This window comes from Ictidomys tridecemlineatus, chromosome 8 (assembly GCF_052094955.1).
Source record: "Ictidomys tridecemlineatus isolate mIctTri1 chromosome 8, mIctTri1.hap1, whole genome shotgun sequence".
Taxonomy (NCBI): domain Eukaryota; kingdom Metazoa; phylum Chordata; class Mammalia; order Rodentia; family Sciuridae; genus Ictidomys; species Ictidomys tridecemlineatus.
In genome coordinates this window covers 107,242,651-107,270,542 of record NC_135484.1, presented here as the reverse complement: position 1 = coordinate 107,270,542, position 27,892 = coordinate 107,242,651, and the positions used below count along the sequence as shown (strand labels likewise).

Sequence of the window (27,892 nt, the reverse complement as noted above, 5' to 3'; positions counted from 1 at the left end):
TTTCTGGGGCTGTTCTTCTAAGGGAGGAAGAAGGTTCAGTGAAGGCCGGTTCCAATGTCCTCTCCTCTGTCCTCTGTTAGTCCTTTTCTTACAACTAGCCTCATTCTCTCCCCTTTCACCCTATTCCATCGTTTGAAGTTTGGCTCTTGCCTTAACCCTTTATGATGCAACTAATAAGGATCTTTATGATACCAAGTCTCATTTTCCTCCCCCCCCCCCCCCCCCGCACCTTAGGGAACTTGCGGGAGCCGGCTCGGGAGGGGTATTGGTTGACCCTCGGGCGCCCCCTCCACGGAGGACAGGAGAGGAGTTGCGGCAAAGATCTTCCCAGGATGGGCGGGCGGACAGGAGGGAGGTGTGGAGAGCAGGGCTGGGACCGGGGAAGGGGTGCGCGGAGCCCCTGTTGCTTCTCCTCTTTGCGGGGTGGTTATTAGGAAGGCTTGAGGAAGGCGGAGTTTGGGGGGCCGAGGGCGGGGCTGGGCTGCGCTGGGAGGAAGAGGGGGGGCGCGCTGGCTCCAGCTCCGTTCAGACAAAAGGCGGCGGCGGGAGCGGGCGGGAGGCGGAGCGGCGCCGCGAGGGCCTCAAGGTGACACCCGCCCCCGGCCCCGGCCCCCCCAGCCCGGCCCCTCTAGCCTGCCCCCCAACCCCGGCCCCCATCCCCTTACCCCCGGTGCCCTTTCCAGGCCCCCTCCCCCCGTCGGGGGGTGGGGAGCAGTGAGGGCTCCGCCCCCTCCCACCCCTTCCCCAGGGCCAGCGCAGGATGCCCCCAGCCCCTGGCAGCCCCCCGGGAGGTCTTGAGCTCGACGCGCCCCCTCTACGCCATGTCCCCCCCTGGCTCGGCCGCGGGAGAGAGCGCCGGCGGCGGCGGCGGCGGTGGCGGCTCGGGGGTCCCGGAGGAGCCCATGGCAGCGGCGGACGAGGGCCCCGCCCGAGAGGAGGTGAGAGCCAGCGGCCCCTTCCCCGGGCGCTGCCGCGGCCTGGTCCCCATCCCCCCCGCCGTGCGCGGCCCCCGCGGTTCCGCCGCAGCGCGGCCGGCGCCCCGCACCCCGAGCCGGCCGCCACAGCCGCAGTCCGGCGCCGCCGCCCCCACCTGGCGGCCGGAGCTGTCCGCGGTGGCGAGGAGGGGGCCGCACCGGGGGCGGGGCCAGGGGGTCCTGGGCAGTGGGAGGGGCCTGGGGCGGGGCCTCGCGGACCCCGGGGCTGGAGCCGGGGAGTAGGCTATCCCAGGGTGGGGTGAGCATGGTGGTGGGATCCTATCTTACAGAGGGCATGCTCTCTTGATGGCCATGAAGGGGGACTTTATAGGGGCTTCAGAGTCAGGAAGGCACCTTAGGGAAATGGTGAGGTTACCTAGGCTAGGGCCCTGGGAAGTTCAGATGTGTATGGAAGCTGTACCTCCTGGGGTCACAGGGGTATGAATGTGTATGTGGGGAGCACCCTATCTCCCAACCCTCTGCTCCTTTCCCTAGGGGTCCCTAAGCTCAAGAATCCTTCAGAGTCTTGGTACTAAGCATATCCCTAGTTGAGGGCCATAGGGTAGTCTTCTGAAACTGGAGACAAAGAAACTGAGGAAATTACCAGAAGCAGCCCCCCCCCCACCGTGGGCCTCTCATGCACACTTATGCACATACATGCACACTGCACTAGACCAGGAGCTCAGCAAGAGGGACAGAACTATAGGTAGAGCTCCTTCTGGTTGTGCCCACACTGGGACAAGCACATAGCCAGGTTGGCACAAAGGTGCACGTATGCACACACTCCCAGAGACAAGGCTTCCAAAAGGCACACATAGGTATGTGCTCTTATAGGTACATGCTGTGTGCTATTTCCTATTCCACCTACCTGTCCATACTAAGTCCAGGGCCTGCTGCTTGTTACTATGCTCTTTCTTTCCACCCCTTTTTTCCTTTTCCTGGCTGGCCTCCAAGTTAGGCCTGCAGAACTGAAGGGACAAGTCAGGATTCCAGCAAGAGGTCATATATTACATGACTGCTGAGTGCCAGCACCATGGTAGGCATCCAGGATGCAAAGAATTAGGCATGGGCCCTGCCCTCAGGGGTGCTCAGTCTAGAGGAGGCTCAGACATGTAAACAACTCACTGGGCCAACCATGGGACAGAATGTGCCAAATGCTTTAAGGGAGCACTAAAAACTGTTTTCTGTGACAAATGGCTGGGTTTCAAATGTCTTTCTTCCTACTCCTGCCCCATATCCCCTGATCCCATTCTTTCCCTAGCCACATGACTCTGCCTTTAAAAAAAAAAAAAATTTTTTTTTTAGTTGTAGATGGACACAATACCTTTATTTTATTTGTTTATTTTCATGTGGTGCTAGGGATCAAACCCAGTGCCTCATGCATGCTAGGCAAGTGCTCTACCACTGAGCCATAACCCTGGCCCCAACTCTGCCTTTTTGAATACCTCCCTTTGGACTGCCTTTTGCTTAGGGACCCCTTCCCCTCCTTCTCATCCTAGAACAGAGGGAAACAATAATAGGGTGTAGCAGGAAGACTCATTGGAGGAATCCAGAAGGGGGCCTGGGCTTTCTTCTGGATCCTCCTCCAAAGAAGTATTAGACTGATTGTTAAGGAGTTGGATTGGTTAAAGGGGAGTGGCTCCTCTAGAACCTAGACTGAAAATATCTGCAAGAAGTAAGGGCCCAGCCGGGTGCAGTGGCACACGCCTGTAATCCCAGTGATTCGGGAGGCTGAGGCAGGAAGATTGAGAGTTCAAGACCAGCTTCAGCAAAAACGAGGTGCTAAGCAACCCATTGAGACTCTGTCTCTAAATAAAATACAAAATAGGGCTGGGGATGTGGCTCAGTGGTCGAGTGCCCCTGAGTTCAATCCCCAATACACCCCAAAAAAAGTCAGGGCCCCCACCTGATAAGTAGGTGGTGACGTGGGTCCCTCCCCCCTTTCCTGGAACACCTGGAAGGGGTCTAGGCTGGCGTCCTACCTTTGCTGATGCCTATCTGTCTGTCCTCCCTTCTTCCCCATCCACACCTCCTCCTGTTTCATTACCATCTTTGTGTCTGTCTTTGCACTCTCTCTCTCTGGGTGCCATCCTATCCATCTGTGTCTTTGCTTCCTGGGCCTCCATTTCTGGTTTTGATCCCTCTCTGCCTCTTGGGGTGTCTCTCCACACTTTCCTGTATTGGCATTCTGGTCCCTTTTACTGTCCTTGTGGCTCTCTCTGGATCACTTCTGTGTTTATCTCTGGTCTGTGGTTCCCATTTCGGTCTTATGTTTTCTCCCTACACCCTTGTCTGTGTCTCTGATGCTGGTCTCTTCCCCTCCATTCCTACATCCATCTCTTTGCTGGGTCCTGCCACTCTGTCTGACTTCCCACTCATCTTGACCCCCTCCCTGCCCATCTGAGCAGCAGCGTCCCATCCAGCCCTCTTTCACAAAGTCCCTCTGCCGTGAGTCCCACTGGAAGTGCCTCCTGCTCTCGCTGCTCATGTACGGCTGCCTGGGGGCAGTGGCCTGGTGCCATGTCACCACAGTGACCCGCCTCACCTTCAGCAGCGCCTACCAGGGCAACAGCCTCATGTACCATGACAGCCCCTGCTCCAACGGCTATGTCTACATCCCCCTGGCCTTCCTGCTCATGTTGTACGCCGTCTACCTGGTGGAGTGTTGGCACTGCCAAGCTCGCCATGAGCTGCAGCACCGTGTTGATGTGAGCAGCGTGCGGGAGCGTGTGGGCCGCATGCAGCAGGCCACACCCTGCATCTGGTGGAAGGCCATCAGCTATCACTATGTCCGTCGAACCCGTCAGGTCACCAGATACCGCAACGGAGATGCCTACACTACTACCCAGGTGAGAGGCTGGAGGGGAGAGCAGACCATTCAAGATGGGAGAGGGTGCTCAGACTTGCACCTGTGTGTGAAAGAGCACAAGGCAGCTGTGAGCTCAAATGGGTGCTGCAATAAGAGGGTGGTAAGAATAACTTAATAATAGCAAACGCAGAAAGAGCCAGGCTCTGAGTACTTTACAAATATTAAAGCATTTTTTTAATACTCAGAGCAAGTCTATGAGGAAGGTATGTCCCCATCTTACAGATGAGGAGGCCAAGACCCCATGAGCTTAAATAACTTGTTCAAGGTCACTTAGCTAGCATGTGGACGAGATGGGAGTCAGCCCCAAGCTGTCTGTTCCAAGGTTTATACTATTCAGTGCTTATTGGCTACAGATGACTTCACAGGTCCAGTCTCACAGCATGTGCTCACCTGTTCAGTGAGGTGACTGCCACTGAGTTCTCTTTCACAGGTAAGGAGACCTAAGCTTAGAAACTGGCCCAAGGTTTGCAACTCCCGAGTGATAGACTCAAAACCAGGTGCTTGGATTCCCAGGTGCTACTCATCCCAGAGGATGGTGTGGGGGAATTTATGGAGAGTCCACAAAACAATCACCACTTTGAGAATTAGACCTTGTGAGGTCCTGGAGGAGTTGTGGTGCTGGTGACCTCTGTTTCAGAATTGGGATGAGTAGACAAAAGCCTGGGACCTATGAGAGGAAAGAAGGAGGTTGAGTGATAAGTAAGGCCAGAATGGGGAGCCTAGTGACAGAGGGGTTCTTCCCGGGCTCCTTTGGATACCCATTTGGAAACACATGTAAAAATGAAGACGGGGAGGCAGCTTGTGGTGGTGAGGAGCAGCGCAGGCAGTGAGAAAAGGATCAGACAAACCAGGGATCAAGAGGAAGCAGAGCTTACTGAATGCAGTCAGGGAGGGTTGACTGTAGTCCAATCTCATCTCTTAACTCACTGATTAAGCAAAGAGCTCAGTGTTTCCATAGCCAAGACGGTAAGATCTCCCTGCTCCTGCCGCTGCTTAAAACGGGACAGGCTTAGGGATGGACCAGGCAACAAGAACAGCAATGGGACAAACGGGTGGTCGGGAGGGCCAGCAGGAGCAGATAGAGGAGGGCACCGTGGCACCGGCTCTTGGGGACTCCAGCCGCCTCCCCGTGCTGCAGGTCTACCACGAGCGTGTCAACACGCATGTAGCAGAGGCCGAGTTCGACTATGCGCGCTGTGGCGTCCGAGACGTGTCTAAGGCGCTGGTGGGGCTGGAGGGCGCGCCCGCTACGAGGCTGCGCTTCACCAAGTGCTTCAGCTTTGCCAGCGTGGAGGCTGAGAACGCCTACCTGTGCCAGCGCGCGCGCTTCTTTGCGGAGAACGAGGGCCTGGACGACTATATGGAGGCGCGCGAGGGCATGCACCTCAAGAACGTGGACTTTCGAGAGTTCATGGTGGCCTTCCCGGACCCAACCAGGCCGCCCTGGTACGCCTGCTCGTCGGCCTTCTGGGCTGCGGCGCTACTCACGCTGTCGTGGCCCCTTCGCGTGCTGGCTGAGTACCGCACGGCCTACGCGCACTACCACGTGGAGAAGCTCTTCGGTCTGGAGGGCCCGGGCTCGGCTAGCAGCGCTGGCGGCGGCCTCAGCCCCAGCGACGAGCTCCTGCCCCCGCTTACCCACCGCCTGCCGCGCGTCAACACGGTGGACAGCACGGAGCTTGAATGGCACATTCGCTCCAACCAGCAGCTAGTGCCCAGCTACTCGGAGGCGGTGCTCATGGACCTGGCGGGGCTGGGCACGCGCTGCAGCGGGGCGGCGGGCGGTGGCTTCGCGCCCACCTGCCGCTACGGCGGGGTAGGCGGCCCGGGCGCGGCGGGAGTGGCCCCATACCGGCGCAGCTGCGAGCACTGCCAGCGCGCGGTCAGCAGCTCGTCCATCTTCTCACGCAGCGCGCTGAGCATATGCGCCAGCCCGCGGGCCGGCCCTGGGCCCGGCGGAGGCGCGGGCTGCGGGGGCAGTCGCTTCTCGCTCGGCCGTCTCTACGGTTCCCGACGCAGCTGTCTGTGGCGCAGCCGGAGCGGGAGCGTCAACGAAGCGAGCTGCCCCACGGAGCAGACGCGGCTGTCGAGCCAGGCCAGCATGGGGGACGACGAAGACGACGACGAGGAGGAGGCTGGCCCGCCGCCGCCCTATCACGACGCCCTCTACTTTCCAGTCCTCATCGTCCACAGGCAGGAGGGGTGTCTGGGCCACAGCCATCGGCCGCTGCACCGCCACGGCTCCTGCGTGGAGACCTCACTGTGACCTCCAGCCCTGGAGAGGCCCACAATGTCCTCCCTCCTGCCCCTTGCCGCCTGGGCTCCCTGCGTGCAGCAGGGGGAGACACGATGACTGAGGCTGGGCGGGTTACAGCGGGAAGCGGGTAAAGGGAGAGCGCCCAGACCGTCCCAGGTGGGACTGAGACCCCTGCCTTCCCTCTACAAAGAGACAGCAGGGTGGGAGGGGATCAGCACCTCTTCTGAAATCCCACCCACCTGGGCAGAGTCGCTCTTCCAGCCCCACTCAAGTTCCTAAGGAGATGCCTCCTCCTCCTACACGCACATTCGAGATTTCCCGTCCAGCCTGTCAACGGGTCTCCTGACTGTTATTTGGCAACTGTGCTGTTGGGCCTCCTCTCAAGGGAGCAGCTCTGGCAGTGCAGCTGGGAGGTGTAGAGGCTGCGGGGAAGGGCAGTTGGGGCTTTCCTTCTTCCGTTTCATGGCCCCACTGAGGCCTCTATTGAGGGGGCGGTGGTTTGGTGAACCCGAGGGCTGGCTTCCAACCAGCTAATGAATTCAGCGGGTCTGAGGCCAGGGCCAGGTGGCAGCCCCAATACTCCATCTCCACGTCGTGGAAATGTTGCTGTCCTTTTCTTGGCGCTGGCCCCAAAGCTTGGGGTTTCCTTTCTGCCACTCCCTCCGCTGTTGTTTATCTCACTGAGCCCCAGGAGCCAGATCCTGGAGGGACTGTGCTCACCACACCTACGTCACTCATCCCTGGCTCTGAAGAGCTGTTGCCAGGGTGCAGGGGGGAGGGGAGGGGAGCCATAGAGGGCAGAACGTCTCAGTCCTCTCTGGAAACTCCCGCAGCCTCCCAGCAGCAACCTCCTCACCTGGGTTCTGGGCGGGTGCTCCCTTTAGAGAGACTCAGGTGCCACCCTGGCAATACTCATTAGAGCTGGCCAGGGTGAGTGACTAAGTGGAGAGACCACGAGATACTTGTGTGTCAAGCAGAAGAATTAAAGAGCAGAGGGCAGCCGAGGGTACAGTGAAAGGACCTCTAAAGATAGGGGTGCCTGGGTGGCAGCCCTTTCCTCCCCCAGAACCATGCGGAGGAGTGGAATGTGCTTGCCCCTTTTACACACCTCTCTGGGGCTGAGGATGGTGTCATAAGTCCCAGCTGGAGAAATACTCAATTCCAGTGGCAGAGTTAGAGGCAGGAATTCTCTGAATCTTGCCTGACCACTCCATCTTCCTCTATCCCACAAGCTGAAGCCCTGCTGTGTGTTCCAGGGTCTTCGGAAGGGCATCCTGCCACTGCCCTAAGGCGCTGGCCTCCTGTCCTGTTCCCCTAAAGCTCTGACACCAACTTCTCTCCCCCTGTGCTCTTCCACTCCAGTGTGTGTCAGTGTGCATGTCTTGTACAACCCATGCCCTCCCAACTGCCCTGGCTAAGGTTTTCCCGGCAGATTTAGCATCCCAGGGTTGAGCTCACTTTTCAGCCTAGACAGGATTCCCTGGGGCCACCCAGGCACGGCCCACCCCTGCTGCTTCTTGCTTTGCCTCAGCCATCAGATCTCCACCTCCAGTCTCTCCCATATTCTTCCAGCCCAGCCAGGCCTGCCCTATAGAGGGGTGTGGCCTCCACCTATGCAACATCACCCTGGCTCCCTTTCCCTCCTTCCCAGGAGGAAATGGGGGTGGAGGGAATGGACAAATTGTGGAGACATCATAGCCCATGGCTCATTAAGGAGTTGAACTTTCCAATTACATAGATAGCTGAGTGAGGAGGGAGGGGATGTCAGAGAGGGAGAGGTTTGGGCAGAAGGGAACAGCTGCCCACTGAGTTTTCCTGGGCATCAATGTTCACCTGCCTGCCAGTATGAAACCTGCCTGGACCCTGAGTCTGTGCTTCTCAGGGATCTGGAAGCAGGAACACCCTCTTTTCCTCTGAATGGACATCTGTGAGGTACAGGTGGTGAGTTGTGGCCTCAGGCCCCAGTTCTTGGCCTGGCACATGGATGTCCTGTCCTCATATGGGGTCATCCTGGCCACCTTGTGGCTCCAAGGCTGGAGGTACTTGGCTCCTCCCTCAGGCCCAGTCCTGAGACCACAGCCTGGCCTCAGAAGATGGGAAGAGGAGCCCTGTTATACTTTTCCCCTGAATGGACCATTTCTGCCTAGGTCTTCTCACACAGACTCAGCTCCCACACACGCACAGACTTAGAGAGAAACCAATTCTTTGGTCTATTTTCTTGGTGACTTTATTGATTGCCAGGGAAAACGAAAACCAGAAAATTAATTAATCTCTAAAATTAAACTTTACACTGAATGTTCTTGTTTCTCTAATTAGAACCTCTGCTAGCAGCTGTGGCTACACACACACCTACCCTCACACCTACACGTTTGCACTCCGGAACTGTCAGAGGGTGTCAGGCATGGAAGGACTTTAGGTGGCCCAGACAGGCACATGCTGCAGTCACTCCCAAGCCCCCTTTGGTGCTCTGTTCAGCGCCTGTTTGTTAGAAGGCAGGCACTCCTGGATTGTGGTTAGAGCCCATGGCCCGCCCTATGGGGACATGGATTTGGAGGCTCTGGGCCACTCAGCTCAAAGAGAATGGAGGATGAAGCTCAGCCTGAATCCATCAGTCAGATCCTCTTGTGGCCCCATGGGCTGATGTGATTCCTGTGGGTTTGGTCCCAGGTTGGGCAGCCACAGAGTACTGGGGATTCATGGAGAGCACCTGGAAGGCTCCATGGTCCTGGGGACAAGGGCTTGTGGGGTGGGCTGGGCCTGGCTGGGGAGAAGACAGGTCTCTGTCAATTGGGTGCATCACACTGTGGCCTTTCTGTTGTGGATATCCAAGCGCAAAGATTGTACAAATCAAACTGGTGGATAATAAAGTTGCGGATGACTCACTGACCTCTCTTTCCCAGTGTGCGCTCCTTCCCTATCTCCTTTCTCCTGCAAGAAGCTCCCTGGGGTGGATGGCAGGAGTAATATCACACTTCACCAGCAGTCATTCTCTGATTGCCTACTCAAGGGAGGTCTGAGCTCCTGTCACCCATTGTCCCCTTCTCAAGTTGAGAGTTGGGGATTAGGGGATGGTGTGACCTATAGAACCCGACCTTATAGAATCAGGCAACAGGAAGGTGGCAGAAAGAGCCAGACATGATTCTGCTGTAGCCAGAGGGGAGAGAGAAGGAGAGGGAAAAGGAGAGAGTGAGAGAGAGGAAGAGGGAGAGAATGTGTGTATGTACTTGAAGGTTACGGGTCTGCGCAGCAGAGAGGAATATGGGAGTGGTGAGCCAGGGAGGTGGGCAGCCCTCACAGGAGAAAATCTAATCAGGCACAGTCCTCAGAGTCCTCTCTGCCTTACCTATTGCTGGAAGGAGTTGGTTATTCGTGGGGTCCAGTAATCCTTTTTCTGGGTCCCCAAACTAGGTGTCTGCTTTATACCTCTTCTTTCTCTATCCCAGTTCCCCTCCCCACCTCCCATCAGTTTGCCTATGACCCTCTATCACTCACTTCAAGGATTGGTCTCCCCTCCCCCTTCCTCTGAACCACTGTGACATCTGCAGCAGAGTGCCCAGCAAAAGCATGAAATTCTGGATGGAGCTGAGGTAATGACCCAAGTCAGGTCCCTGTCCCCCCTCTTATTCCACAGAATGATCAGGGTCATTGGCAATGATGGGAGACGTCAAATAGCCAGGATTCAAGGTCCGCTGACGGGCAGCTTCCCGGTTGGCACAGAGGGCCTGGCCAATGAGGTACTCGCTCTCCTGGGCTACATCTGATAGGCGGAGGTCAAATTCCAGGAGGGTCTTGTTGTCTGACATGCCTTCCAGGAGCTGCTTGCCACCATCCTGGGACAGTAGGAAAAGGGAAGGGTCATTTTCATCATCACCCAGGATCACATGCACACACATATTTTAATATGGATATAACTGAAACAATTTCACAAAGCCATACTTAACCTATCTATGCATGCTGACCCGTTCGGTCCCATTCTACCTGAAAAATGGTGGTCAAGATCCCTAAATTTATTTTTCAGTCTCAGTGATTTGAAAAACTTGGATGTCTAGCATCTGGGTAGGTCTTGGACATGTGGGACTATTCTGTCTAGGGAGATGTGAGGGGGAAGTTGGGCAGGGTGACAAAAATAAAAAAAGGAGAGAGGAACAGTGCTCTCCCCTTTACTGCCTCTGGGCATGTCCCCATATGAGATGTTAAAACTTCAGCTGCCATCTTGGGAGCATCAGAGAGGCCATGGCCATGGGACTGGGTTGGGCAAAGCAGAGGCACTGAATGGAGGGATTTGTCAGCTCCAGGATCTGGGGCTTCTGGTTATGTGAGATCCTAAATATTCCTCCTGTTTAAGTCACTTCCTGGCTCAGTTTTCTGTTACTTGCAGCCAAGAGCATATCTATGGTGCACATGGTGCATGCCTGACAGGCATAGTGGGCGAGAGTGCAAGGTTGTTCTCATGGAAGGTTCATATGAAAGAATGACACCTTGGGAGGTGGAATATTGCTGTTCTGTGGTTGTATCCCAATAGTGTGTTGTGAAGTCAATTTAATGGGTCACAGAAGCATTTTAAAAAATAAATAAAATAGAATCTAAAGGAAAATAGGGTAAATCACAGACAGTAAATATGAATTTCAATGATATTATGTTTTTGTGCATGTCCACTGGGTGTTCACGAAACTTGAATTTCCACTTTCTTTTTGGTACTGGGGATTAAATCCAGAGATGCTGAGCTATATATATCTCTAGTCCTTTTTCAATTTTTATTTTGAATCAGAGTCTAGCTGAGTTGCTGAGACTGACCTGAAATTTGCAATCCTCCTGCCTCAGCCTCCCAAGTCACTGAAGTTACAGGCATGTGTCACCAAACCTGGATGTAACTTGCATATTTTTAAAATATTTTTTTAGTTGTACATGACTCAATACCTTTATTTTTATGTATTTATTTTTTATGTGGTGCTGAAGATCAAACCTAGTGCCTCACATGTGCCAGGAAAGCACTCTATCACTGAGCCACAACCCCAGCCCTGTAACTTGTATTTCTTATTCCAGGACTTGGTCAAGGAAGTTTGAGAAGCACTGTCAGAAAGGACTCAGGCTGGGTTGGAAATATAGTGGTAGGCTTGAACCCCAGCTTTGTCAAAACAGAGCAAAAAACAAAACAAAACAAAACAACCCCCCATTTGATTATATAGATTTAAAGATTAAAGGAAAAATATTGAATATTATTGCATATGCATATATTATAGCATAGTATGTATGCATATTCAGTGCAGAGTGTAGTAATTCAAGCTGTGATTTCTTCTTCTTCTTTTTCTTTCTTTTTCTTTTCTTTTTTTTTTTTTTTTTTTTTGCAGTGCTGGGGATCAAACCAGAGCCTCATTCATGCTAGGCAAATGCCCCACCACTGAGTCATACCACCAGCCCCCATCTATAACCTCTCGATACTTGTCCTGCAAGGGTCCCATGGCAGTTGGGTTTTGTTTTGTCTTTTTAGTGATAAAGGCAACCCAGGGTTGCTTTATCACCCCAGCCTTTCATATTTTTTAGAGACAGGGTCTTGCTAAATTGCTTAGGGCCTAGCCGTGTTGCTGAGGCTGGCCTTGAACTTGTAATCCTCTTACCTCAGCCTCCTGAGTTGCTAGGATTACAGGCCTGCACCACTGTGCTAGGTTTCCCATGGTAAGTGGATTCCACACTCACCCTCTGCCTGCCCCAAAAGAGAGGACTCACCAGCCCGATGTGGTTGCAGGACAGGTTAATGCTGGTGAGCGTGGTGTTGATGGCAAGCACCTGGGCGAGGAGCGTGGCTGTGGGCTCCGACAACTCATTGCCACCAAGGTTCAGTGTGGTAAGGCACTTGTTGGTCTGCAAGGCATGGGCAAGTGCCTGGCCGCCCTCATCTTCCAGGCAGTTGAGGCGTAGGTTGAGGGAAATGAGGTTGGTGTTGTGCGCCAGGGCGTGAGCCAACGACTGTGCGCCCGGCCCACGCACTTGGTTGTTGGCCAGGTTAAGCACGCGCAGGCGGCTGTGGCTGAGCAGCTTTGCAGCAGCACGTGCACCACGGTCCCCAATGAGGTTGTGCGACAGGTCCAGCTCCCTGAGGGCTGGGTGGTCAAGCAGGCTGCGGATCAGGATGCGGGCCTTCTCATCATCCACCTTGCTTCGAGTCAGCCTGAAGATCTGCGGGTAGGTGGAGGGTCTATAGCACCTGCCAACAGGGCAGGCTGCCCACCTGCCCCGCTTTTGCAGGTAGAGAAGGTACCAAAGGTAGTTACGAGGAGGTTTGAGACTCTGTTCCACTGGTATTGGCCACCCAGCTGGTTCTTGGACAGGACAGGTCTACCTAGTGGTACAGAATTGGTGGTAGGTGGCAGAGGGACATGTTATTCCTTTTTTTTAATTTTTCCCAATACTGGGGATTGAACCTACTGGTGCTCTACCACTGAGCTACATCCCCATCCTCCCTTTTTAATCCCCATCCCTTTGTTAATTTTCATTTTTTTTGTGTGTGGGGGGGTACTGGGGATTGAATCCAGGGGCTCTTAAGCACTGATCCACGTCCCCAGCCCTTTCTTACATTTTAGTTAGAGACAGGGTCTCACTAAGTTGCTTAGGGCTTTGCTAAATTGCTCAGGCTGGCTTTGAACTCATAGTCCCTCCTGCCTCAGCCTTCGAGCTGCTGGGATTACAGGCGGCACCACGGCTGAGCTGCTTTGTTTTGTTTTACTGCTGGGAATGGAACTTAGGGCCTGGCTCTTGCTAGACACATGCTCTACCATTGAACTACACTGCCAACCCTAAGGACAGGAACTCTTGAAAGAGGTTAGCTGGGGAGACAGGAAGTGGGAAGGGAGGGTGAGAAACACTAAATAATGGAATGAAAAAATAAAAGGTACAACCAGAGATATAAAAAATTGTTCTGTATTTGTGTAATAAGAATTGTAATGCATTCTGCTGTTGCTTATTTTTTTAATCAATAAAAAAATAAAAAATAAAAGGAAGATGGTGGGGATAATATTATGAATGTTGTGGATAGGAGCCCCACCCTCTGCTTCCCACTGGCTGGTCCCTATCCTCTGTCTCCCTTCAGACTTCTCTGTGGCTGGCCTCTCTCTCTCTACCTTTTAATTCTTTCCTTCCTTTACTGCCCTCTTAGCCAGGTTAAAGCTTGGTTAAAATCCTCTTGTATTTTTATTGCATTTACCTGATGAAGCCCGGAATCTGGATCAGCCTCGCTCTCTATTTTCTGCATGCCTGTGCCCAGTCAACAAACAGAATGGAAAATGTCACCTGATGGGACTGATTGGTATCACTGGCTCCACCAGCAGGCCTTCAGTGCTGTGTACCTATGCAACTTTACTTCTCTGGACAACAAACTCTCTCATAATCTACAATGATTATTTTATTTTATTTTACTTATAAATATTGCTTGGTACCAGGGATTGAACCCAGAGGCTCTCTACCATTGAGTTGCATCCCCAGCACTTTTCATTTTGAGACAAGATCTCAATAAGTTGCCCAAGCTGGCCTTGAATTCGTGATCCTCCTGCCTCAGCCTCTTGAGTTCCTGGGTTACAGGCATAAGTCACCATACCCAGCTTTACAACAATTATTGTTGTTGTTATTATTATTATTATTAGGTACCAGGGGACTGAACCTAGGGGCGTTTTACCACTGAGCTACAGCCCAGATGTTTTTGAGTTGCTCAGGCCTCAATAAATTGCTGAGGCTGACCTTGAACTTGCTGTCCTCCATCCTCAGCCTTCTAAACCCCTGGAATTGCAAGCATGCACCATCGTGCCTGGCTACAATAACTATTTTAACCTTTTCCAACCTCAGACTCCAAGGGGCCTCCCTACAGAACTCCCTTTCAACTTGTGGACTCTCCTGACTTCTCAGCAACTAAATGGGATCCTATATCTGATATCAAACACACACCCACTGCTCCTCACCACATCCTCATTTCCACTGCCCAAGGCCAACTGCCTCACATCAGTGCTAGGTCCCACTGTTCTTGCCTTTTCAGAATTTTCCCTGATCCATGGACCTGGACTTCTCCCCCGCCAGCTGTTTTTTTTTTTTTTTTTTTTGGGGGGGGTACCAAGGATTGAACTCAGGGGCACTCAACCTGAGCCACATCCTCAGGATCTCACTGAGTTGTTTAGCACCTCGCTGTTGCTGAGGCTGGCTTTGAATTTGTGATCCTCCTGCCTCAGCCTCCCAAGCCGCTGGGATTACAGGCATTCGCCACCTTGCCTGGTCCTCCAGCTGTTTTTAAATTGTTTAGGGCCTCACTAATTTGCTGAGGCTAGCCTCAAACTTGCTATCCTCCATCCTCAGCTGCCTAAACTCTTCCTCTTCCCTCTCCCCCTCCTCCCCTTCTTTTTCTCCTCCTCTTCCTTATTCTTCCTCTAAAACTATCTTTTTAATTTTTTCTACTTTTTTTAAATTGGTGCATTATAGTTGCACACACACAATGGTGGGACTTGTAGTTACACAGTCCTACTGGTACCTTTCTTCTGCATTTTCCCCTTTTAATGCAGGTGGATGGGGCCTTGCTTTCATTCTAAACATGCAAGTTTCTTAAGAAAACCCAAAGCCCTCATCTATCACCGCTCTCCTCATCTCTGCTTCCCAGTGGAGTTCTCCAAGAAGCTGGTCTCAGCTGCCCCCTTTCTCACTTCCCACTCTCCCCATGAACCACGCTCACAGCTTGTGCTCCTGGAACGCCTCTGAACCTCCTCTCAGGGACGTCCAGGTTTGCAAAGGCCAGTCCTTGGCTGCACCCTACCCCATTGCTCATTCCCTCTACTTGAAACACGTGCCTCTGTCGCTCCGTGACACAATGCCATCTCCCCCTCTACCTGCCTGCAAGCTCTTGCCGTCAACACCACATGCCAAGTCTCTCCTTTCCTCACGCTTGGTTCTCCCTTATGAGACTCCATCCAAATGCAGGCCTTCACCAGCCATGTTGAGAACACGGCACCCGTTTCCATGTTCAATTCAGACTCCTCAGCTGAGTGTCGGACCCTCTATCCAACTAACAAGATGACCCCTGCTCTAGGATGTCTCACACTGGAACTCAAAACAGGGGTCCCCCTCAAGACAGGGGTCCCGGATCCCCTGTCTCTGCCTGCAGCCCCCTCCAACCATCTGGTCTCAGGAGCGAGAATCCTTGATGTCTCCTGCTGCTTCCTTCTCTTCTACATCCTTCTGAGGCCAGCGAGACCTAACCCTAACCCTAACCCTAACCCTAGCCCTATTGATCATACTGCCTACGTACCTCTTGAATCTCCCCACCTCTGCAGACACTTCCATGGTTCAAACTACCCTCATTTCATCTGTGTTTGGCAGTGGTCTCCCAGGTCACCTGCCATGTCCACTGTTGCCCTTCCCATTCTCCTTCCCAAACATGGTCATCTTTTCATAGGTACGATCCAATAACATGAGCATCCTTTAGACTGACACCCTCAGATAGTGCTATGGTTTGTCCTCATTGTGTTGGAGACTTCATCACTAGTGTAGTGAACCTTTAGGAGGCGGAGCCTAGTGGATGGTGGTGGGGTCACCGAGAGTGCTTCCCTCAGAAGAGATTAATGTAGTTCTCCTGGGACCCCATAAGAGCAGGTTGTTATAAAGTGAGACCACCCCATGCGCTTGGTTTCTTCCTTACCTGTTTCCTTTTCTGCTTCTCTACCACATTGTGGAGAGGAAAAACAAGGGGTGGTGTCATGCTGTATGGACCCTTCAGCCACCAAAATTGTGAACCCAATACACTTTTTCCCCACCCCCATGCATGCCAGGCAAGCACTCAACCACTGAGCTATATCCTCAGCCTCCACCTCTTTTCTTCATAAAGTACCCAGCCTCAGATATTTTGGTATAGCAACAGAAAGCTGACTGATCCAGATGGTGCCCCAGAGCTCCTCAGGATAAAGATAGATTCCTTGACAAGGCTTTCTTCCCCCAGTGATTCCAGCCACTGATTGGCTCTCTCTTTACCCCATCCCTGTTCCCCCATATTCATGGCTCCAGCCACAGGGCCTTCTCTTCAGGCCCTGGAATTAGCTATATTGACCATGCCCAGGGGCCTGTATGTGCTGCTCCCTCTGCCCGGAGTGAGCTTGTCTCTTTCCTCAAGACTATAACTCCCACTCTTCCTTATAATCTCTACACAAGTGACATTTTCTCAGGGTAGCCTTCCTGAACAAGGTCAAATGTCCCTTTTATAATCTCTCATAAGAATGTCTTTTCTGTGGGCTGGGGCTGTAGCTCAGTGATAGAGCACTTGCCTAGCATGTGTGAGGCACAGGGTTCAATCCTCAGCACCGCATAAATAAATAAATAAATAAATAAAGATTTTTTTTTAAGAATGCCTTTTTTTTTTTTAAAAAGCATACATTTCATCCCAGTTTAGGGTTGCCAGAGGCAATACAAGATGGCCCGGTGGGGGTAGCTCAGTGGTAGAGCAGGTGTTTAGTGGGCAAGAGACCTTGGGTTTGATTTCTAACAGTCCAACAGTCCAACAAACAAACAAACAAGGCAAACAAAAAGCACTAAAACAGGATGCCCCGTTCAGTTTAAATTTCAGATGAACGAGTATGTCCCATGGAATATTTGGGACATAGCTTCTAAAAAATTTGTTATTTTTCTGAAATTCAGATTTAACTGGACATCCTGTATTTCTAATCGCTAAATTTGGCAACGGTTCGTCTAGTTACAATTTTACATTTATATGATTGCTCATTAGTGCCATTCATCCCTCCAGACTGTTAGCTGCAGAGGGTACAAATAGTATAATTTTGCTCTCTGGATCTTCAGCACCTGGGACAGGGTCTGGAGCGCAGATGTTTGTAGGATGACTAACTGGCTGGCGAACTGAGTCTCCTTCATCTACATACCCTGAAACTAGTCGCTTGGTGCAAGATGCATTTTAAAAAACAGTCAAGTCTGGGTCTGGGGGTCTGAGCCTGTGCTTAGCATGCCTGCCTGAGGCCCTGGGTCCAATCCCCAGCACCCCAGCAAATGCCCCCCAAACTCCTAGGTGGATGTATGGGAAAAAAAATAAAACTGGGAAGAAGCAGATGGTAGTAGAGAAGGGAGAGGAGGGAATCCGGAAGACACTGGGGAGAGGAGGTGGGGCTACGCAGGGGGCAGGTGGTACCTTAAGGGTGTGGCATGCCTTGATGGTGGCCGCCAAGGAGTGACAGTCTCGGTAGGTGAAAAGGAAGAGGTTCCACTCGAAGTTCATGCCACAGTCTTTGACGCCGTACACCAGGTCCAGCTCCTCCAGGTGGATCAGGCCGGCCACCAGATCGCCCAGCTGGTAGTGGTCCATGGTGGGCTCCTCCGACTCCACCTCGCTTTCCGACTCGGACGGCTCCCGGGTCAGCGGCGAGGTTGGGAGCTGCACGGGTGGAAGGAACTGATCCACACGGATCCTGCGCACGTAGTTCCTGCAGAGGGGCAGCAAGTCGAGGATGACGCTGGGGTCCGTGGTACCCGGGATGAAGTGCTTCAGCAAGTTCTCCAAGTGCCTCTCGAAGAACATGTGTTTCCAGCTGCCGCCATGCTTGGACACGTGGCACACAGGCCAGCGCTTGGTGCAGCAGCGACGCCAGTAGTTCTCATCCTCGATCAAGTTGGCGGTCACAGCCAGCGGCAGATCAGGGGACAGGTGGTTCAAGACCTTCTGCTGGTGCTCTGGGAGCAGCTGCTTCAGGATAGGGTTTTCTTGGGGAGTAGAGGAAGGAAAACAGGGGTCTCAGTGTTGGGGATATGACAACATGGTTCCCTGGGGTTGGCTTTCCTGGGGGCACTGAGGAAAGGAAAGACCCTCTTTGCCCTTGGGGAGCTCCACTCCGAAAGGAGGGACAGCCTTTGCTCTAGGAGGCTCAATGGGAGGGGAGATGAGAAGTCACAGCCCGAGAATATTCCCTGCCTGCAGCTGGACAGCTCAGTATCTGGGCTCAGGGAACCCAGGTCCAGGATAAATCTCCACTCCAATCCTCCATGACAACCTCTTCAGATGGAGGAGATAACTCCTGACTCCCAGTCTGACCTGATTCATTTATTTGAAAGCAAATATATTTGCTTTAGTACCTACTATGTGCCAGACACTTTCTAAGCGCTGGAAATATAAACATGATGAAGCCCCTCCCCCTCAGAGTTGACATTCCAGCCAGCAGAGGGCCACAGTAAATGAGGCCAGGTGGCAGTAGTTGCTGGAGGCAAATGATGCTCCTGTCCTCAGAGAGCCCCCCTGCTATGGGAGGGGCTGGCAGTCCTCTTTGGAAAAGATTAAAATTTTGGGATCAGAGGGTACAGAACAAATGAGGAGGAACCCACACAAACCATGGGAGACTCCATCTGGGAGGAGGGGTTAACCAGGGAGGGCCTTCCAGAGGAGGAGGTGAATTTGGTTCAGGTCAGGTTTTGCTGGAGAGTGTGGACAAGACTGGGAAAGGACGCAGGGGTGGGGGTTTGCTGTGTGGGGGGGTGGTTGCTGTGGAGGGGGTGGGGGTGCTGCTGTGTGGGTGGGAGTCTGGTGGGGCCCGAAAGTGAGGCAGCACCAGATATTGTCTGGGTGCCTGGTGAAAGGGAAGTGCCCAACAGCTAGGAGGATGCTACCAGCGGGTGCAGACTGCCCCAGGACCTTGCTTCTGGGGGTCTCCACACCAGGAAGCCTCCACTCCTGCCTCCCTCCTGGTCTGCTCCTGCCCTCCCAAGCCCAAGCTGGGCAGGCTCACTCTCGAAGTTCTTGATGATGTGCTGAATGCAGAGCTCTGTGAGGAGGGGCACAATGGCCAGTGACCACTCAGCATCCTCAGCGATGATCCGGCGCATGTGACGCACATTTGTGGGCTTGCTCTTTGCTGGGAGTGGGCCTGAGGAGGACACGGTCTTCGAAGGCTGTGGTCCTGAGGAGGACACGGTCTTCGAAGGCTGTGGGCCTGAGGGGGACAAGGTCTTCGAAGGCTGTGGGCCTACGTTTGAAATCTGGCTTGCAGTGGGCGGCGGGCCCTGGTTGGAGGATGTAGACTGGCTGGGGACGGACACTAATGGTGGTGTTAGGGTGCCCTGCATGCTGGGGCGTGGCAAGGAAGGAACACAAAGCCCCTTGGTGACCTTGCAACAGGAAACTTCTCAGACTGGCCGGTCCTTGGTTCAGATGGGGACCTAGAGCAAAAGAATGGGAGGGAGGGGTACAGGTGTTACTTTGGAGGATCTCAGCAGAGTGGTGCTTAGCTGTCAGGGTCTGGAGTGGAGTAGATCCAGGTATAAATCCCAGTGTGGCCTTGGGCCAATTACTGGACCTCTCTGAGTTTCAGAGAGGTTAAATGAAATTTTACCCTGTGAAATAAGGGTTACAGGACCAATAGGATTATTTGGAGGAGTGAATAAAATAATACAAAGAGGTATTGTATATTGTCTAATACATGGAACTGTAGCAAGGAGCAGCCCAAATTTTTAGATAATAATAGTTACACAGGAATTACAGTCATTGCTATACACCCACTCTTTTTTTTTTTTTTTGGTACAGGGGATTGAACCCAGGGGCTCTTATCCACTGAGCCAAATCCTAGCACCCCCTTTTAAAATACATTTTATTTAGAGTCAGGGTCTTGCTGAGTTGCTTAGGGCCTTGCTAAGTTGCTAAGGCTGCCTTTGAATTTGTGATCCTCCTGCCTCAGCCTCCTGAGCTGCTGGGATTACAGGTGTGTGACACTGTGCCCAGCTTCAGTTTTTTAATGTATATTAATTCATCCTTACAAAAGTTTTCTAGGTATAGGTACTTGTATTTTCCCCATGATTCTGATGAGAAACTGAGGTACAGAGAAGCTAATTGATTTGTTCAACGTCACACAGTTTATAAATAATGAATTCATTTTATTAAGTTCATAACCTGAACCCTACATGTACTGTGCCTCCGAAGGTGCGGGGATTCAGTGTGTATTGCTAAAAGACGGAGGTCTGCAAAAGAACCACTTAGTTCAGAACAGCTCTGTGCATTAAACATTGCACAGAAAGAATAGTAACTGCCTGACCCTGAGGACTGGGCTGAGAATAGTATGACCAACAGAAAAACAAGGTGACCCCAAATGCAAGCCATGTTTGCTATTTTAAATTTTCTAATACCCCTATTCAAAAAGTAAAGAGGGCTGGGCTGAGGTTGTGGCTCAGTGGCAGAGCGCTTGCCTCACACAATGTGAGGCCCTAGGTTCGATCCTCAGCACTACATAAAAGATAAATAAACAAAATAAAGATATTATGTCCATAAGAGGGTTGGAGGTGTAGCTCAGTGGTTGAGTGCTTGCCTACTATCCACAGCATGGCAAAAAAAAAAAAAAAGTTTAAAAAAAAGGTGAAATTAATCTTGCATTTAAATCAGTATGTCCACAATTTTGCCATTTAAATATGTAATCAACAAAACTATTAAAAATATGTTTTTAGCCCGTGCTGTGGTGCATGCTTGTAATCCCAGTGGCTTGGGAGGCTGAGGCAGGAGGATCACAAGTTCAAAGCCAGCCTCAGCAACAGCAAGGGGCTAGGCAACTCAGTGAGACCGTGTCTCTAAATAAAATACAAAATAGGGCTGGGGTGTGGCTCAGTGGTCAAGTGCCCCTGAGTTCAATCCCTGGCACACCCCCCCCCATTGTTTTTATACCCAGTTTTCAGAATCTGATACTCCATAGGAGCACTGAGTGTCTGAGACTGTTGAGGGCCCGGCAGGGCGGGTTGAGACAGGAGAGAGGAGCCGCACACACGCCTGCCCAGGCCGCCAGGCTCTCCACCTCCTCCCTGCCAGGGGCTCCAGCTCTGGCCCCTCCCTTCAGCCTCCGCCCAGTCTTCTGGTTCTCCAGACAGCAGTGGGCTGGCGTGGGAGGGGAGAAGGCAGCTAAATCTGGGGCTGAAGACAGAAGGCGTGCGCCCACTCCTCCAACCTTGCTGCGGGGCGCCCCTGTCCTGAGACCTGCAGATGGAGACCGGCTGCCCCAGCGCTGGCTGCTCCTGGGGCAGTTCCCCCTCCGGTGGCGCCCTGACCCAGTGCACTGTGCAGCGTCCGGCGGGAAGGAACATTCTGATCCAACAAACGCGTCCTTGGCAGAGGGAGGAACCAGATGGTGCTCCCCAAGCCTGCCAGGCATCTCAAGGAGGAAAAGCCTGGCTGAGAGGGGGTTGGGGACAGGGCCAGTGTAGGGAAGATATTTATGCATTGTGACACCCCTCATGCAGATCAAATGCAAATTTCCAGATTGGGTCCATCCAGCCTTTTGGCTAATGGCTTCTCAGACAGAGGGTGGGGCTGGAAGCAGGTGTTGTGTGGAGGCAGGGGTCTGACTTTGCATTTCTGGCTTTGCTGGTTGCTGTGTAACCTTGGCCAAGTTACTTACCCTATCTGAACTTCAGTTTTCCTTATCTGTAAAATGGGATACTAATATCTTCCTAAGAAGACTACTGTAGAGATTCCTCTGTGATAATACTTGCTGAATATTGATGAAAATTGAAAAGGGTGCTGGAGGGGTGTTAGAGATACTATGGAAGGCAGGGATGCTGACCTGGCACCTTTGAATGAGTGCCCTTTTCTATTTCCAGGGAGAGATGAAGGACAAGGGGCAGTGGTGGTGTTGGGGGCTAGATGCAAGCAGGAGATAGGTAATGGAAGGGAGTCAGAGGTGACAGGTTAACAGGTCAGCCCCGCCACTGCCAGCCCTGCATCTGGACTCCTGGGCTCTTTCTAAGGTTCTAGTTTAAAACATTCTGCCCTTCCCCTTGTCTGGGACACTTCTCAGCCAAGCAGGACTGGGCTGGGCAGAGGAAGCACCGGGGCTACTTGTGGGCATTGTCTTGGGGGAGGTGCATCTGTCATTACTCACAATGCCACCCGGCCTCACTATTCTGGGAGGCAGGCCTTGCTCCTTCCTTGGGGGGGGGACACACCTCGAGGAATCCTACCTGGGCCAGGTGAGATGCCCTTGGGGACAGGACAGCCCTAGGCTTACGGCCTGTAGCCCACTCTCTCAGGAATGGGCAGCTTTTCCTAAGGCCTGGTCCAGACAACTCTCGCTGCTGTTGGGGGGCTATAGTCTGCCCCTGCTGTGGCGTGAGGCAAGGGACCCACCAAGGCTCCCCAGGGCCCTGGCCAACTCTTCAGAAGGAAGGGGCGGAGCCTGACTCTGGGAGGCTGCCACCTGCAGGGCTGGAATAGAAATAGGCCCTGCCACCTTCCGTGTTTACAGAAACAGCAAGGCCACGGGTCTAATGTCATTTTAAGGCAAATGTTGAAGACATTAACTGCATAATAATTTTCACTTAATCAACTCTTCTAAAAATTAGACTTTATGAAAATTTTTGGCAGAATACCTTATTATCAGACACAGAGGATTTTTCGAAGCAAGATTTTAGTTTTTAAATGTTTCCAAATATTTTTTAAAAATATATGTATACATGGGCTGGGATTGTGGCTCAGCGGTAGAGCACTCACCTAGCACGGGTGGGACCTGGATTCAATCCTCAGCACCACATACAAATAAAGGCATTGTGTTGTGCCAATCTACACCTAAAAAATAAATATTAAAAAAAACCCAAAATATATATGTATACATATATTTGTTACTAGAGATTGAACCCAAGGGTGCTTAACCACTGAGCCACATCCCAGTCCTTTTTTTTTTTTAATATTTATTTTTTAGTTTCAGGTGGACACAATGTCTTTATTTTATTTTTATGTGGTGTTGAGGATCGAACCCAGTACCCCATGCATGCCAGGCAAACACTCTACCACTGAGCCACAACACCAGCACCCCAAGTCCTTTCTATGTTTTATTTAGAGAAAGGGTCTCATTAAGTAGTTGCTTAGGGCATGGATAAATTGCTGAAACTGGCCTCAAACTTTCGATCCTCCTGCCTCAGCCTCCTGAGCCACTGGGATTACAGGTGTGCAACACTGTGCCCAGCTTAAAAATCTTTTTAAAAAACTAACAATAGAGCAAACAAAAATATACTTAAAAGGTTAATGAGCAAAACCAACTCCTTGTCCTGATGTGGCTCTTGTGAAGACAGCATGAAGCGCAGCTCCTGCCTCGGCAGGCCAGGTATCTGCCCCCTGCCCTTGGTCACCACCACCTGGCCCTCCCACTGCTCTGACAGTTCACTTCAGAAGTCTCCATCACAGGTTTCTGGCGCTCTGCCCGCCCCCCTCCCAGGCTGAGGGCCCTCAGGGTTCTGCCATCCTCACTCCTGTTCCGGGTCCCAGCTCACATCCCTCCTCTGAGTTCCCAGGCTCAGGCAGGAAAGCTTCCCAGCTCCTTCAGGTTCCATCCATCTAGATAGCAGAACTGGGCGCCAGCCTCCTGCAGGCCCCACCTCTGGTTGCTGACTCTACCTCACCTCCAGCACCAGCACCTCTGAGCCTTTCCTGCTGCTGCCTCTGCTCAGGGACTCCTTGTCCAACACATCATAACTTCAGCTGTTGGGCACCTGGCCTCTGGCTGGTGCTCTTACATCTAACCCTGACCCAGGTCTCTGTGTAAGGCCTTTGGTGTTTCATGCTGCACATGGGCGGAAGTCAGCCTCCTCAGCTCCTCCCTGCACAACTGACTAGTGGGTGCTCTCTGAAATAAACTCTTTTTTGTTTTTTTCCTGTTGGTACTGGGACCCAACCCAGGGACACTGTACCACTGAGCTACACCTGCAGCCCCTTTTGTTTTTTATTTTGAGATAAGTTGCCCAGGCTGACCTCAAACTTTCCATCCTCCTGCCTCAGTCTCCAGTGTCGTTGGGATTACAGAAGTGCACCTCCACACCTGGCAATAAACTCCTCTCGGTATCTGGGACGCTGTGGGCTACTTCACACTTCCCTGCCTTTGCTCAGGCTGTTCCCTGGGCCTAAAACACTGTTCCTGCCACCTTGATCCAGGAAGAAGACTATTCATGGTTCACAGAATCTGAACCCCAGCATCTTTCCCCCCAGACTTTCTAGTCAGAGCTTTTGTCAGAGCCCCAGCCTCCCAGAACCTGTGTCCCTTCAGTGACAAGTTGCCTACCCTCTCTCCCCACACCCAGGCCAGACCCAGCTCCTCAAGGTGTGGGGCTGCTTCCTACTCCTTTGTCTCCCGTCCCTCACCCAGCCAGGCCTGCCATGGGGGAGCTGCTATTGGCTGTCCCACTTGCTTCTAAGAATAGATTCTGACCAAGAGGAGATTCCTATTGGCCAGAGCAATTGGTTCTGGGCTGGCTGCCTGATGCCAGCCAATCAGAGCCCTTCTTAGGATTTGTCCAAGTGGAGGCAGCCAGAAGGACATGTCCTTGAAGGATCTGGAGCCCCCGCTGCTGGAGCAGGAGGGAAGGAAGCCTGGGGGAGGCAGCAGAAAGGAAGGGTGGGTCCAGGGCACCAGAACTTCAGTCCCCATCTCTGTCCCCAAGGCACCCAGAACGGCCTGGTTCCTCACAGTTCCTGCAGCTCTCAGACCTAACTTGGCAGTCTTCTTTGCAGTCGCTAAGAGTTGGGCTTCTGTGACCAGGGGGTCCTGTCTTTTGCTAAGCTCACAATTTGGTGAATGAAACGATGGGAAAAAAAGTCCTAAATTGGTAGATGAAATAGTTCAGTGGGGGAGCAGAGAGGGACCAAATGTCTAACTCCTGGGACCCCTTCCTCTCCACATCACACAACACGCTGCACTGTCACTGTCACATCCAAGCTCTGCCAGCCTGAGGCGGTATCAGCAACCCACAGCTGTTCAGCACCCGACAGTTACAAGGTCCCTCGGGAACTCAGATCTGAGTCTTCCACCATCCCAGGATGCAGGCGGGGTGGTAACTTCATCCTCATTTTACAGAAGACACTGATGGCAGAACAGGGAATGACTGGCTCTAGGACACCCAGGAGAGTGGCACATTCTATGTAACATATACAATAAGAGGGACATCCATGTTTATATAAGAGCTACCTCTCTGATCCCTAGTACTGCCAAAAAAAAAAAAAATCTACATCTCAGTGTGAATGAATTTCAGAGCCCCATTAGAAAAGGGGAAGGGAATGTCCCACCGAGAGGAGAATGGTGGAGGGACCACAGGAGCTGGAGGCGGGAGGCCTGCCATAGCCACCTACTTCACAGGTTGGCCTCAGTCTGGCCTGGACTCACCAGTCTGCAGCTGAGGGTGTCAGTGAGCAGCACTGTCTTCCCTGGGAGCCTGCAGGGATGGATAGACACCCATTAGTTGAGGGCCTAGGGGGAAACCCAGAGAGTTCAAGGTCCCCAGAGGAGAGGACAGTCCCCGAAAGGGCTCAAGTTCCTCTCTGGAGCCTCATCTCCTTAGGGAGCCTCTGGGGCAGTCAGGGGATCCCAGAGTGAAGCCTGGAAGCATGTTCCTGACTCTGGGCAGGAATCCTCTCTGACATTCCAGAGAGGTCAGAGCTACCAGCAGGGTGGCTCTTGGGGCACAGTTGGTGTCCCCATCTAAGGGATGCCCTTGGAGGAGGAGAGAGGAGGGTGGGGGGTGTGCTGTGGACTTTCATCTTTCTCTGGGGCCTGCCTCACAGGCAAGGTGGGCTTCATGTATTGAAGTCTCCAACATCAAGCACTGCCAACCCAGGACCATGATCCCTGGGGAAAGGCCAACCCTCTCCAGGCCCCCACTCTTTGTCCTTAGAATATGTCCTTAGTCAGGATCCCGAAATCACAAAGGGACACACTAGGTCATAACCTCAAGGGTCCATTCTTAACATGCGTAAGCACAGGAAACAAAAGTACTACCCCAGTTTTTTGATGGCTTGTTCTGGAAACCATATCCTTATCTAGATAGAACCATCATTTTTTGAATTGTAGGTACTTAATAGCATGCAGGAGCACACAACTGGCCCAAAGTTCGGATGCTGGGCCTCAAATCACATCCCTACTCTGTCCCTTGCATCTGTGGGACATTTAACCCCACTAAGCCTCAGTTTCTTTATCTGTAAAATGGAGGTGGCAACACTTCCCTTCATGGGATTATCTAGAGGACTAAGCAGTTAATGTGTGTGTGTGACATTTCAGAGTGCCAGGCCAAGAAACAGCACTGGGGGCACGTGTGGATACTATGACAAAGATGCCAGATGCCTCACCTATGTAATTTATTCACTCCTCAAATATATTACAGAGGATTGTTATTATTAAAACACTATCATCTCCATTTCACAAATGAAACTAAAGCTCAGAAAGTTTCAGTTATTTGCTGTCCCCTAGATAGTGAGGGCTGAGGTCTGAATTTCTGTCTGTCCAGTGCTCCCTCTCCTCCCATGAGGTGCTGGATTGATCCCAACCTGGTGATTGACAGCACTTGCCCTGTTGGCCTCCCGCCTTCTCTAGCTCACGAGTTCTCGTCACTAGCATGGAACCCAGGGTTACCCACTTAGGTGCTGACCTAGGCAGCCCAGGCCTCCTTGTCTCCATTCACTGCTGGACTCTGAAGCCTCCCCCAAGCTGGAACCCTGCCTGCCTCTTTTGACTCTCCCGCCCCATGACTCATGCAGGGCCCTTGTTCCTCACAGACCGGGGAGTCGATGCCTCAGTCTCTAGCACATTCTCTCCTCACAGGGGAAGTCTTGGACCTTCTCTGTCGTTTCTCAAGTCCCCAGGTAAATTCAACCGCTCCAGGCAGAGGTTCTTCCCACTGCCCAAATGGGAAGTAGATGACATTGTGGGGGAGCTTCCTCACCTGGCTCCTCACACCCTGGTCCTCAACTGTCCTTGCATCCCTTCCTCTGAACTAGAAACAGAGGTGTCCAGCCCTCTATCAGCCCCTGGAGGTGCCCCAGCTGTGATGGCCTGCCTGCTAGAGCCCCTGTGGCTCTTCCTGCTCAGCGTCCTCTGCCTTCTTAGTCCCTACCCCACCACAACCTCACACCAGGATTCCCTGAGGATTGCCCTCTTCAGGGGCCTGGGCTTTGGCCCACACCTGCCTTGACCTCTTTCATGGCCACCATGTCTCACCTTAGGATGTCACTCCTGAATTCCCAGTTGGGAATTCCCAGTTTGTGGAGTCACAAGAAGAAGGGAAAAAGAGTTTCTCTGACAGAGCCCAGGCTTGGTCTTTGTCTCAGTGAAACAGCGGGTTCATAAGCTCTGGGACCCCTCCCCCAGCTTGGGCTCACTAAGGCCTGTTGTCTCAGAAAGGACTCCAGGGGGAGGCTCCTCTCCCCATCCCTCATCCTCATCTTCCCTCAGACACCGCGGTAGGGAAGCTTGGCTCCAAAGGCCAGCGGGTCCCTCCCTCATCCTACCTGGGGTGAAGAGGCTCTGGCTTCTCTTCGGTAACCAAGGGAAACCAGGAGGGAAGCTTCTGGAGCTGCAGGGTTGCAGCCCTCCCGCTGGGGATGAAGGGACAGTCTTTCTAAGAGGACTGGGGCCCCAGGACTTAGGAATGCTGTCCCTCGCCACCTACCCGATGTCTCACCTTCCCCCTCCTATTCCCACAGTTCCCCACTCCCCTCACGGGGACCCCAGGCCTTGGGGCCAGTTTGCAAATAGTGACGGGGTAGGGCGTAGGACGGAGAAGTAGGGGCGGATCCCCGCGAGGGGACCCGGGTAGGGTGGGGACAGAGCAGTACGTGCCGACCTGGACCAGCGCTTCCCCGCTGCTGGAAGTGTGGGGCCGAGGCGATGGGCTGTGTGTGAGGAGGGCGCTGGAGCCCCAGGGGCTTCTGGGCCCCGCTCCCGTGCGTAGGATCGATCGGGGAGCCCTGGGTGGGTGTCCCCTCTCCCAGAGGTCCCTCTCCAGCTCCGCAGGCCGGGCACTCGCCCTCACTGGCCGCAGGGT

The 27,892-nt window shown here is 52.7% G+C and overlaps 2 protein-coding genes across 2 annotated transcripts; one reads left to right on the top strand and one right to left on the bottom strand.

Annotated features, from left to right (window-relative positions):
* Window positions 1–566: 566 nt before the first annotated feature.
* On the top strand, window positions 567–8,986 carry Tmem151b (transmembrane protein 151B). The gene is made up of 4 exons (XM_078019946.1): window positions 567–586; window positions 684–938; window positions 3,383–3,823; window positions 4,982–8,986. Exons 2-4 carry the CDS (start codon window positions 822–824, stop codon window positions 6,107–6,109), a joined length of 1,686 nt encoding a protein of 561 aa, XP_077876072.1. The 5' UTR covers window positions 567–586; window positions 684–821; the 3' UTR covers window positions 6,110–8,986.
* On the bottom strand, window positions 2,265–27,892 carry Drc5 (dynein regulatory complex subunit 5). The gene is made up of 6 exons (XM_005318863.4): window positions 27,692–27,892; window positions 25,240–25,288; window positions 18,844–19,273; window positions 17,259–17,827; window positions 11,825–12,274; window positions 2,265–9,930 (listed from the first exon to the last, which is right to left on the bottom strand). The coding sequence occupies exons 3-6, from the start codon at window positions 19,178–19,180 to the stop codon at window positions 9,721–9,723; spliced, it is 1,566 nt and encodes a 521-aa protein (XP_005318920.2). The 5' UTR covers window positions 19,181–19,273; window positions 25,240–25,288; window positions 27,692–27,892; the 3' UTR covers window positions 2,265–9,720.